This window comes from Marmota monax, unplaced genomic scaffold (assembly GCF_021218885.2).
Source record: "Marmota monax isolate L192 unplaced genomic scaffold, Marmota_monax_Labrador192_F-V1.1 WCK01_AAM20220418_F8-fsc00171, whole genome shotgun sequence".
Lineage (NCBI taxonomy): Eukaryota > Metazoa > Chordata > Mammalia > Rodentia > Sciuridae > Marmota > Marmota monax.
The window spans coordinates 1,369,047-1,382,607 of record NW_026694658.1 but is presented as its reverse complement, the minus strand read 5'-3'; the positions used below and the strand labels follow the sequence as shown (position 1 = coordinate 1,382,607).

Below are 13,561 nucleotides of genomic sequence, written 5' to 3'. Positions count from 1 at the left end.
AAATCAGATTTACTTTTTCAGTATCTTCAAAATGATTTGAGAAATTTTAAAAAATTATATTTTATTACACTTTTTCCATATTTTCACCAAAAAAAAAATTCTAAGAGGAATTCCTTGAAAAGTCAAAATTTATTAGCATATTTTCACTCACTTAGGTATTCCTTTCACTTGTACTTTTCTCTCTTGCAATCTTCACATTTTATATTCCATCCTCCCAAACTATAGTTCAAGCATTTCTAATATCTCCTGGTCTATGTTTCTTTTCTTATTCCCTTCCGGCTATTGGGTATGTTCTTCCTTTCTGTTTTCTCTATTAACATAGCACTTACTTCTGTTGTTAGACTGTTTATTACTTTATACTTTGTATATTATTATGCTAATATGCATTTGAACCCCTGGGTGTTATGGTTTGGATATGCTGTGTCTTCCAAAAGCTCCTGTGTTAATGCAGGAAAAAGTCAGAGGTGAAATGATTAGATTGTGGAAACTGTGACCTAATCAGTCCATCTTAGTTTGAATGGACTGAGTTAGGTGATAACTGTTGGCAGGTGCGATGTGGCTGGAGAAGGTGGGTCACTTGGGATGTGCCCTGGAAAGAGTCATCTTCCTTGCAGCCCCATTCCCCTTCCCTGAGTAGCGTCCCTCTTCCCTGCCCTTCCACTGTGATGTGCTGCCTCATCTTGGACCCAGAGTAATGGAGTTGGCTACCCATGGACTAAATCTCTGAAACTGTGAGCCAGAATAAAATTTTTCTCCTCTAAGTTGTAAGTTGTTCTTTTTTTTTTTTTTTTTTTAGAGAGAGAGAGAATTTTTAATATTTATTTTTTAGTTTTTGGCGGACACAACATCTTTGTATGTGGTGCTGAGGATCGAACCTGGGCCGCACGCATGCCAGGCGAGCACACTACTGCTTGAGCCACATCCCCAGCCCATACTCTAAGTTGTTCTTGTAAGATATTTTGGTCACAGTAATACAAAGCTGATAAAAGGAGTGGGCTTCTCAGAATTTGCTAAGATTTCTTTTGTAACAGAAATTTCTGGACAAACAAAATTATTTTTCTTGTCTTATTTATATTTTAAATACAAGCAAAAGCATATCCTCTAGGGAAGTCTTGGATTTAGTGAACTATGAACTAGTCTTATGTGTTTGATCAATGGATTAAATGTAAGAAGCCTCAATCTTAAATCTTCTGGTATAAGATAGTCTGTATAAGATCTGTGTGTATTGAATTTTAGAGGTGACTTTAGTCTACCTATGACTAATTAGAAGTCTTGTAGGTAAGCATAGTAAATACGGCAAATGAATGTACCTATGCCTTGAGTAAAAACTGGAAATGTTGGGTTTAGATCAACCTATAGCAGGTGAATGCTACAGTTTTACTAGATTAAACTGTTTATATTTGGCAGGGGTGGTGGAGAGTGCTGGGGATTGAACCCAGGGCTTGGTGCTTGGCGTAGTTCTCTTCTTAATATTCTTTCTCTCTTGCTCTTTCCCTTTTCTTTTCCTCTCCTTTGTTTCAATGTTAGATTTTACCCAGATCTATAGGTACAGAGAAAAGAGGATAGGGGAAGAAAAATCCATTGTTTTTGTTTGTTTTATCGGTTTTGTGCTCTACCACTGAATTATACTCCCCTGCCAGAACCTTTGACCTTTTAAGACCAAGTCATCCCTGGCTTGCTTCTTTTAGGCAGTGTTCATGGCAAAATTTGTTTTATGAAAGGAGACTTCATTTTGCTTATAGTTTTATGAAATATTAAATGTCCTTTGAATGTGTCGGTGTATACTTAAAAGTAATGTGACCTAACTTATTTGAATAAGACACTACTCATGCTCAAAAAGACCATGACTTGGGTACATAATCTACAATAAATGACAGTTTTCTTCTTGTTAGTCCTCCTCTCCTGTTTTTTGTTTCATTGTTAGGTCATAACTGGGTATGCTGGGTTGGAAATAAGGGTCTATAGGTAAAAAGGAGAATAGGGACAGAAAAATCTATTGTTTTTGTTTGTTTTGTCATTTTTTTATGTACTTCCTTTCTCTCATCTTTATTTTCATAACTTCCCTACTGTTTCTCTCCAGAGTTAGAAGTAAAATGGAACAGGTGAATCCTCACTATGCCCGGAAATCACCTTTTCTGAGACTATTATCTATTGGGCATCCATTATTTTTCAGTGCTTGTTAAGTTAATGTGTGTATATATTCTCTCATTAAATCCTTGTAGCAGACTATAGCTTTGTAAACTAATTATGCAAAATCAAACTCAGTATTAGGAAAGGCAAATGGCTTTTTTTTTTTTTTTTTTTGTACTAGGGATTGAATTTAGGTCCTCATGAATCTTAGCTAGTGCTCTAAGCTTCATCTCCACTGAGCTTCATCTCCTCCCCTCAATGACTTTTGGAATTTCAGGTTTCAGTGAAATGGATAATCAGTCACAAAGGTCATTAAGCATCATTGACTCATCATATATTCAATAAGTTTATTCATTTATTTATTTTTGGTGCTAGGGATTAAACCCAGGTGTGCTTTACCACTGAGATACATCCTCAACCTTTTTATTTATTTATTTTTGATATTTTGAGATAGGATCTCACTGAGTTGTTCAGGGCCTCACTAATTTGCTGAGGCTAAAAAGCAAAGGCAATGATCATGTTCAAAAAGTTTCCAATTTTGGCCAGGCTCAGTGGTGCAAGTCTGTAATCCCAGCAGCTGCAGAAGCAGAGGTAGGAGGATCTAGAGTTTAAACCTAGTCTTGGCACTCTAAACAACTCAGTGAGACCCTGTCTCTTTTAAAATATAAAAAGGAGTGGGGATGTGGGGATGTGGTTAAGCACACCTGGGTTCAATCCCTAGTACCAAAAAATAAAAATAAATAAATAAATACAGGTTTCAGATTTTGGAGCATTTGACTAACTTTTAAGTCCTCAGTTCTCTTTGTTTTTGTAATGATGCTTTTTTATTCTCATGGCAATTTGAATGAGGTTGGTGAGGTTGAGAGAGTATTATACTTTACTACTTTATTTAAAAACTTACTAGGCTTGATTCTATTCTGTTTTTTTTTTTTTTTTTTGGTCTTGCCTAATAAGTTTTTAGCTTTTCTACTGGTATAACAAACTTTTAAAAAAAATTTTAATTTTTTAAAAAATTTGTAGTGTTGTGGATTGGACCTAGGGTATCATACATGCTAGGCAAGTGCTATACCAGTGGGCTAAAATCTCCAACCTCATACAATGAATATTTTTATGTATTCCTTATCAGTAGATTAGCCAAATGTTAGTTTATTTTGAGTAAATAAAAAGTGTTTATTTTCAGTAAATATGGATCTGTGGTAGCATTTTTGTGTCTGATATTCTAGATAGTCTATTTTGAGTAACTATAATAACATTCAGTCTCTTCTGTTGATAGACATTGTTTGCTTTTTATAAATGCTTAGAAAAGTTTATATGTACATTTCTCTCCATTATAAAATGAATAAATTTATTAGTTATCAGATTTCTCTTTTTTAAAAAAATATTAGTTTTTCAAATAATCTGTACCATATTATGTTTTAATGGTTGATTTTCTCATCCCCACCAGATCATGAGCAACCTAATTTGTTAGTCAAAGCATTAATGAAAATTAGGCATCATGGGCTGGGGTTATAGCTCAGTTGGCAAAGTGCTTGCCTTGCATGCACAAGGCCCTGGGTTCAATCCCCAGCACCACAAAAAAAAAAAAAAAAAAAAAAAAGAAAGAAAGAAAGAAAATTAGGTGTCTTGAAAAAAGATTTTCTAGTAGCTGAAGGTACCTCTTTCTTTACTGAAATCTATGATATGAGCTTTGTTCTGCTTTTCATTTTTACATTCTAAAAAGAAAAATTATAAATTTGAATATTGATGGTGTTAATATTATAAGTCTGGTTTTTAGTGGACTAAATATACTTTTTTTTTAGTGCAACTAATATACTTTAGTTACTTATTCAAGTGTTCTTTTTATTTTATCATTGCCTACATGTTGTTGTACTTGAACCCTCCCTCCATATGACAAATGTTTACTGAATGATTAGCTATGTGCCAAGCACATTTTGGTCTTTATCTTGTTGCCCTTACTGCTTTATTGGATACTGTTGATCTGTGCCTTCTTCCTGGTCTTTGGAGACCATGTTCTTCTGTTTCTCTTTTGTCCTACTGATTATTTTTTTCAACTTTTTTCTCATTTTCTTCCTGTAGACACTGTAAACATTGACTTCTTTCAGTTTTATACTTTTTATTCGTTCTATAGGTATTGTTGGGTGCTGGAGGTCAATTCCAGGGCCTTATGTGTGCCAGGAAAATGTTTTGACCCTGAGCTGTTTCCCCAACCCCTTACTTATGGTTTTAATTACCACCTATATACTCAAAACTCCCTTCAGACCTCTTCTAAGCTTTATATGTTCAAAAATTATAAACACAGTGAATCTTCTTCACATCTCCCATATTCAGTATGTCCTTAACAGTTAATTATATGTTTCTTCTTTCTTCTTTTCTTTTTTTCTTGGGTGGGGGGCAGTATGGGGATTTAATCCAGGGGCAGTTTACCACTGAGCTACATCCCCAGCTTTTTTAATTTTTTTTATTTTTAGGCAAGGTCTTGCTAAGTTGCTGAGTCTGGTCTTGAACTTGTGATCCTCCTGTCTCAGCCTCTTGAGCCACTTGGATTACAGGCATGTGCCACCACATCCCACATCATTGTTTCTTTCTGTCTTACTCGAATTCTTCTTTCTTCATTTTCCTGATAACATCATTCTTCAAATTTTCCAGGATAGAAACCTGGGTATTATTCTTGACTGTTTCCCCTCTTCAATCAAGCTTCAAGTTCTACTTTACTTCTGGATCTTTCCCAGATCTAGCTTCTTTTCTTCTGGTGGTAGCAGTGTACTTTTTGCCCCTCTACAGTATTTTAGAGTGAGTTGTCTGATTTTTATCTGTCTTGTTTCTTCTCTATCCAGAGTTTATATCTGAATTGTATCCAATCATATCCCTTCCTTTTTATGACAGAACAGTCTTTGTGACTTGGTCTTGCTGTCTTTCTTGATTTATTCGTTCACCATTTACTATCTCTTGCCTTGCTTATTTTGCTATAGTAATATACTATACATCTCTATACACCTTTGTATTTTGAAAAAAACTGTTAACCCTGCCTGGCATGCTGTTATCCCTTAGCCTTTAAAATTCAATGCAGTCTTCTCCATCCAGAAGCCTTGTGTTTCCTCTAACATGGATCAAGAGAATCATTTCTGCACTTCCATTCTAATTTTACTCAACACATAATATTGAGGGTAGTAATTTATCTGTCCTTGTAGGTAGAGATTATTCTATAAAGTGAATATGATCTTAAGTGCCTAAATTAATAGCTTGGTAATTATTTTGTTTTTGATAGTGGATATCTAAAAATTTTAGGTTGTTAGTCTCATCTATTTATGGTTTTCTTTGTATAGATGATAAAAATCTGGGCTAAATTTGGGGACCTTCCTCTTCATAGATAGATGTGCTTACAGAGTACATATTGATTTTATTTATTTATATATATATATATTATATATATATATATAGAGAGAGAGAGAGAGAGAGTGTGTGTGTGTGTGTGTGTGTGTACGCACGTGTGTGTAAGTACTAGAGATGAAACCCAAGGTCTTGTGCATACTAGGAAACTGCTGTACCACTGAGCTACATCCCCAGCCCTTTACCACAAATATTTATTATAAAGGAAATGAATGTATTGCTTGTGAAGTCTGTTGCCAGAATCTAATTCCATTTAGTTTATCTGCTAATTTGAAATATTTGTTACTTCTTCCTAAAATTGTTAGTACTTCCAGCCTCAAATTGTACACGTATATAAATTTCTGTCTTTTGAAAATAGTGGTCAAAAATTTTTATACTTTCTATAGTAGATTTGAGAGTATTAGAATTATGACTAATTATGATTATAATCTGAAAGTATTTGCCACTTTTTCTTAGGAACTGGATTTTGAGAGACTTCTTTCCTTTTCTGATTTCTTATCCACCTTCTGTTTCTGCATTGTAGTTACAGATGTAGAGCTGAAACGACTTAAAGATGCCTTCAAGAGGACCTGTGGACTCTCATATTACATGGGTCAGCACTGCTTCATCAGGGAAGTGCTTGGGGATGGAGTGCCTCCAAAAGTTGCTGAGGTAATCTTTATGGTCTAGGTTTTCTTTCAAATATTGTTCAACAGCTGGGCTGTTATTTTTTTTCAAAGTTGTTTTTGTTTTAAATTATTTTTAATATTTCTTGTTTTGTTAAATATTTTTAAAATTTTTATTAAAAAAATTTTTTTTTTAGTTGTAGGTGGACACAATATCTCTATTTTTATATGGTGCTGAGGATCGAACTCAGTGCCTCACACATGCGAGGCTGGTGCTTTACCACTGAGCTACAGCCCCAGCCCTTGTTAAATGTTTTTAATTTAGCCCTTTCCCCCGTTCTTTGTAATGGCTAGGAATTGAACCCAGAGTCTCAGCACACTAGACATATGTTCTACCACTGAGCTAGATCCTCAGCCCAACCTATTTTAAAATTACTGGGGTGGAGGGGAGCTCCTGTTTTTAACAGATTTAATTTTCCTGACAGTTATTTTCCTTGCTGAGTAGATACATGGGTCTTGTTTTTGATATCAGTGTGGTTGTATTCTTAGAGGCTAAATGGAAATACTGTAGAGCTGTGCTTTTGGGCTTTGATAGCAGACATAAATCATGGGACCATTTATGTGATTGATCGCTTATTTTATAAATTTCATCTCTGGTATAAAATCTGTATATTTTATAATTCTTTCTATCTATCTATCTATCTATCTATCTATCTATCTATTTTTATGTGGTGCTGAGATTGAACCCAGTGCCTCAGGCATGCTAGGCAAGTGCTCTACCACTGAGCCACAACCCTAGCCCGAAATGCTAGTTTATTTGAGCTTATTTAAATTCTAGTAAAATTTTTAGGATGAGATAAAATATGATATGGATAGCTGATATGGATAGTCCTTTTCTAAGAGAAAATTTTGCTATTTTATAGTTATATACACAGGTATGCATAGTTAGTCTAAATGTGAAAAAAATTGTAAAACAAAAATTATAATAAGAATTTTAAGTTTAGTATATTACATAGAACCTTAATTCTGTTTTTAATTTACAAGTTTGTATTTCTAAACTATGCTGTCGTGTTTTTTACAGAGATTTTTGTTTTTGCATATATGTTTTGTGGGGGTTATGTGTTGTATATATTGCATTTATTATTATATATTCCTTTTGCCTTAAATGCTAGTATACTATAAAAACTTGGGATTTAGAAATTTAAGTTCAGGGTCTAACCAGCAGTTTAATATGATGATATTAATTGTCCATTAGAGGAATGGACTAAACTTTTTAAGTTTATACTATTTACTACAGGATGCTTCCAAATTCAAATATATGCTAACTTCAGCTTTTCTTTCCCTTGAATTTCTTTCTTAAAAGTCAGAAGTGACCCAGTGTATTCATGATGCTGGGAAAAACTTAGGTCATAGTATATGATCTCTTGGAGTCACATATAAAGGTCTACATATGCATATATACAAACACACACACACACACACACACACACACATATATGCATATATGTGTATAAAGATAGATATCTGATCAGGTTCTTGCCCATTTTTATTTATTTATTTATTTTTAATTTTTAAAAATTTTTTAAATATATTTTTTATTTGTAGCTGGACACAGTGCTTTTATTTATTGTATGTGGTGCTGTGGATCAAACCCAGGGCCTTGCACATGCTAGGTGAGTGCTCTACTGCTGAGCCACAACCCCATCCCTCTTGCCCATTTTTAAATTGGGTTCTTTTTTCATTTTTGAATTTTAAGAATTCCCTATATATTGTAGACATAAGTCCCTTATAAAGATATATGATTTGCAGGTTTGATCCTGTGGCATACACCTGTAATCCTAACAACACAGAAGACTGAGACAGGAGATTGAAAGTTTGAGGCCAGCTTCAGCAACTTAGTGAGACCTCGTCTCAAATTAAAAAACAAAAAGGCTGGGGATTGTTGCTCAGTGATAAGCAACTCTGGGTTCTATCCCAAGTACAACCTCCCCGCCCCCCAAAGATGCATGATTTGCAAATACTTTTTTCTATTATTGAATTATAAGAGTTCTTTATATATTCTGGATGTAAGTCCTTTATAAAAGATATGATTTACAAATCTTTTCTCCCACTCTGTGGGTTGTCTTCTCGTTCTTTTGACTGTACCCTTTGAAACATAAACGTTTTAAATTTTGATGGATTCTAATCATTGTATTTAAAAAATAATTTTTATCAAAAAATACAAAGACTGGATAGTTTTTAGGTTAGGAGTGATATTCTTTCAGGTTTTCCATATCTAAGAGATAAAATGGGACTCCTGAAGTGTCATTTATGTCTGAATATTTCATAAACTTCGTTTCACCCAAAACTATCTTAATAGACTTTTTCTGCCCTTTGGAATGTCTTTTAAAATTCATTTCTGCCTAGAATAATTTAAGTGATTGTTTTACAAGAATTATTTCAATTTTCAATTGGAAAAAATCATAATGATTGTTTCAAGTTTGTTTTAATATATTTAACAATTTTTTTTGTGTAAACTCTTGAGTGCAGAAATTTTATAAATGCTTTAATAATGATGAACTTCTTTTGCTGTATTATTTTTTGATTTAAGCTTATTTTAAGTGAGAAAGGGTTTTATTAGTATGTGAATATTGATCAGTATGTATGCTAAGGATGGGTCACTATGTGAATATGACTCCTGTAAATTTTTTCTTGAAGTCCTTCAGAGAGATAGGGCCTTAAATTTGGGTAAAGAGGATCACTTATGCTTGGTGAGATTCTGGAGTCATGTTTTGAGACACAATAGCATTATTTTAATATCAACATATCTATAAGGAAGGCCACAGGAACCACTTAAGCTGCCAATTGTAGGTGCAAAGAGAACATAATTTCCTAGCTAATAGTGTTTTTTTTTAAAATAATAAAGTAATAACATTTTCAAAGAACAAAACATGTATTTGGAATTTAGTGCAAAAACATCAAAAGCTTAAAAAATAATAACTTTGGGATATATTAATTAAGGAAGCAGTGTTTCTAAATTATTTTCTAGAAGATAATAGCTTTATATTTTTAGAACTTTTACTTTTTCTGTAATCTTGCTATCATAAATTCCAAGATGGAGATGATTTTAATAAGAAATAGGAACTCATGGCTGTTTATAATTTTTATATGTAGACATTTTCTTTTTCAGTGCTGCAGATTAAATTCAGGTCCTTGCACATGCTAGCCAAACTCTTTACTACTACTAGTTATACCTCCAGTCCTCAGACTCATTTTTTTTTTTTTTTTTTGAGGATAGATTAAAATAATTAGTATTTTGGTACACTTCTGATCTTATTATAGTAACTGTGTACTACTTGAAGAAGATGCTAAATGCATGGTAGTATGCATCTTAGTCCAGCTACTCATGAGGCTGAGGCAAGAGATCACTTGAGCCTATGAGACTGAGGCTAACTTGGGCAACATAACAAGATTCTTACCTCAAAAAAAAAAAAAAAGAAAGAAAGAAAGAATAAATGAATAGAATTTGAAGAGATTGAAAAAATAAGTAGAAATAAATGAAAAAATGTGTTCTACTTGAAGTTAGACTTTTTTGAACCAGGCTACTAATTATTTTTTTGCAGGGGGCGGGGGGACCGGGAATTCAACTTGGGGCACTGAGCCACTGAACCACATCCCCAGCCTTATTTTCTATTTTTATTTAGAGACAGGGTCTCACTAAGTTACTTAGCACCTTGTCGTTGCTGAGGCTGGTTTACTCGTGATCCTCCTGTCTGAGCCTCCCAAGCTGCTGGATTACAGACATGTGCCACCATGCCTGGTTAAGGATACTAATTCTTTTTTTTGTTTGTTTTTAAAGAAAGAGTGAGAGCGAGAGAGAGAATTTTAATATTTATTTTTTAGTATTTGGCGGACACAACATCTTTGTCTGTGGTGCTGAGGATCGAACCTGGGCTGCACGCATGCCAGGCGAGCGCGCTACCACTTGAGCCACATCCCCAACCCCAGGATACTAATTCTTAATGATCTTTATATTCTCTTTAGAATACTGCTACTCTCCACCAAGAATTTTAATAACAAAACATTTCCACGCAGTATTAATTTGAATTTGTTTCCTACTGTTTTTACATTCACTTTAAAGTGGTTTTCTTGGCTGGGGTTGTAGCTCAGTAGTAGAACTCTTTCCTAGCACACATAAGATCCTTAGTTCATCCCTGGGACTTCCCTGAAGTGTTTTTCAGCATTTAAAAAATGTGATCAACAGGGTAAATTTATAACTACTCATTAAATGTTTCTTTGAAACAGAAACTCTTGGGTTTTTTTGCATTTTTGTTTTGGTGTTGGATATTGAACCCAGGGCCTTCTGCATACCAAGCAAGCTCTCTTATTACTGATCTACATCCCCAGCTCTAAGTAGAAACTCTTAAATCCCCATCCCAGAATTGATTTCAATCTTGGAGGACAGAGTAATATAGTAATACCACTTTCCCTTCCTCCAGGAAGCTCCTCTGACAGTGTTAGCTCATGCTGTTTTCCTCCTATCCCTTGACTCTTACAGGCATAAATAAAGAGTTACGTATAGAATGTAGCACAACACTTTATTAGATAATGGTTTATTCATGGAATTCCTGTCTAGCTGAATTATTATTTTTTATGACTTTCAAAAAATGTCCCAGAGTTCTGTGCATGTAATATAAACTTAATGTATATTTGGTTTATTAATGCTTTCTTTTTAGTAATTATAGTATTCAGCAAAGTCCTGTTGAAAGAAAGACCAGGATAATGACTATGAAACCATACTCTTGAAGTTAGTTTGCTTTGTTAACCTTTTAGTCTTTCAGCACTTAAACCATTTTCCAGTTAGAGGAAATGTACATTTTAAGCAAAAGTAATCTTGGAATCTGGGGTGTTTTCAAACATAGTGCTCAACACGTGAAAGCAAACAGTTCATTATTTTTTCCATTAATGTTGATGAATTTATGCTGAGGTATTTGTGTTGCATTTAGATGTTTCTGGGAACTAGAGGTCTACATTTACTAGATAGTTTAGTGGCTCCCAAAATAGTGATTTGTGTTTATTTTTCCTTTTTTATTTTAATCTGTATAATTGATTAAATCTTTTTATGTTAGACTTATTTGCTTCATGGGCTGACAACTTTCTTGACAAATCTAGTTATTGATTATTAGCTCTTGATGCTATTGATCATTGACAGTTGTAACTTGCTAAAATAACTTATATATGTGTATCAATCAGATAAGCAACTAACATTTTCATTTTATAGTGAATCCTGATCTTGATGTTATAGCCAACAGACGAACATCTTGAAATCTTTGAAATCTTTCTTAAATGCCAAGATTTAATGTAGAGTGATTTTTAAACAACTTTATAAACTATTGGAAAACAGTTTAGCTAGGTATAATAGTGCTCACCTATAATCCTAGTGACTCAGATGACTGAGGCAGGAGGATCTCAAATTCGAGGCCAGCCTCAGCAACTTAGGCCCTCAGTAACTTAGTGAGACCCTCTCTAAAAATAAAAAAGGGCTGTGGATGTGGCTCAGGTGTAATGTGCCCCTGGATTAAATCCCCAGCATCCAAAAAAGAAAAAAAGAAAAGAAAAGCAGAATTTATAGAAGAGTTGACATGTCATTAAGAATAAAGGGGTTGGGTTGGGACTGTAGCTCAGTGGCAGAGCGCTTGCCTAGAATGTTTATGGCACTGGGTTTGATCCTCAGCACCACATTAAAACAAACATATTAAATAAAGGCCTGCTGTCCATACACAACTACAAAAAAGAAAAAAAAAAATAAAGGGGTTAAGGAACTCTTCCCTTTAAAAATATACCAAGTACATTACATAAATTATGAATGTTCTGAGTGACATACTAAATGTCAAAGAAGTTATTCACTTATATTGGTACTTAAAATACTCTTACAGAAAATAACTTAGGTATAATCACATATTTTGAATCCTTGTTGTATAACCTGAGCTAATGACATGACTGGTATAGTAAATGATAAAAATGATTGAAATCCTGGTCAAATCAGTCTTAATAAGATACTTCAGTGTAATAGCATATTCTTTAAATGGTGTTTTAAATAAAATAAGGTTGACTTAATTTATAACTGTCACTGTTAAAAAAAAAACTCTTCTAAAATTTAACTGAGTTTGAAAATAAAAGCTATAAATTTCATGTAAAAAAAGAACATTAAATGGTAGAGAAGCTATCTAATATTGCTAAACAGATGATCTGGATATTTTTCATTAGACAAAGCTTATTTGCTTTTGAACTTGAGGGAAACATAGTATTCTGTTGTCTAAATTTAAGGACATTATTGGTAACTTACTTTCTTTTTTATTTTAAGTTGTAGGTGGACACAGTACCTTTATTTTATTTATTTGTTTTTATGTGGTGTTGAGGATTGAACCCAATGCCTCACATGTCCTAGCTAGGCAAGCGCTCTACCCCTGAGCCTACACCCCCAGCCCCGGTAACTTACTTTCTCACTTTGCCTTTTTAATTTTTTTATTTTTTTCCCCTTGTTGGAATTGGGGGTTGAACCCAGCGACCCTTTACCACTGATCTACATCCCCATCCCTTTTTGTTTTTTTATCTTGAGACAGGGTCTTGCTAAGTTGCTTAAGTCCTTATTGAGTTGCAGAGACTAGCCTTGAACTTGAGATACTCTTGCCTCAATCTCCCAAGTTTCTGGTATTATAGGTGTGCATCATGGTGTTTTCTGACTTGTAACTTTCTATAAATTCATGCCTAGCATGTGGTAGTTATCAATTCTATAGAATGTATATTTGACACATCCCTATGGAACCCTAAAGATTTAACCCTCCTCACCATCACCACCACGACTAGGGATTGAACCCAGGGTCTTGTGAAAGCTAGGCAACATTCTGCCATTGAGTTACATCCCCAATCTTTTTAAAAAATTTTTATTTGAGACAGAGACTTCCTAAGTTGCCCAGGCTGACCTCAAACTACGGATCCTCCTGCCTCAGCCTCTAGAGTAGTTGGAATTATAGGGTGTGAGTTACCACACCTAGCCTTAGGATAATATTTATGTGGAAGAAAATAATAAGGATTGTAGGGGAAATAGAATTTTACTCTGAAGATGGAGCAATTATCCTATTTTTTTTTCCTGAAAATATGTTTTCTCTTTCACAATAAATTAAGCAGTTTATTCTCTAACAGCAAAATAAATTTGCAGTATAGTAATCTATATAAATAAAATTAATTTATGCCTTTTAGAACATCCTGTGAAAATAACCAGATTTATTTTTATAAAACTTGGTGATCTATTTGTGGGAGACTTTCTTTTTTTATTAATATTTTTAGTTGTAGTTGGACATAATCACTTTATTTTATTTGTTTTTTATGTGGTGCTAAAGCTTATTTGCTTAGACCCCATGCTAGCAAGGGGTCTACCGCTGAGCCACAACTCTAGCCCT

The 13,561-nt window shown here is 33.9% G+C and overlaps 1 protein-coding gene across 1 annotated transcript in view; it reads left to right on the top strand.

Annotated features, from left to right (window-relative positions):
- The window catches only part of Usp32 (ubiquitin specific peptidase 32), a 175,677-nt gene that overhangs the window by 46,538 nt on the left and 115,578 nt on the right, over positions 1-13,561 (top strand). The window contains exon 2 of the mRNA XM_046423218.2: positions 6,041-6,168. Coding sequence (XP_046279174.1) covers positions 6,041-6,168 — 128 coding nt within the window. The remainder of the gene's footprint in view (positions 1-6,040; positions 6,169-13,561) is intronic.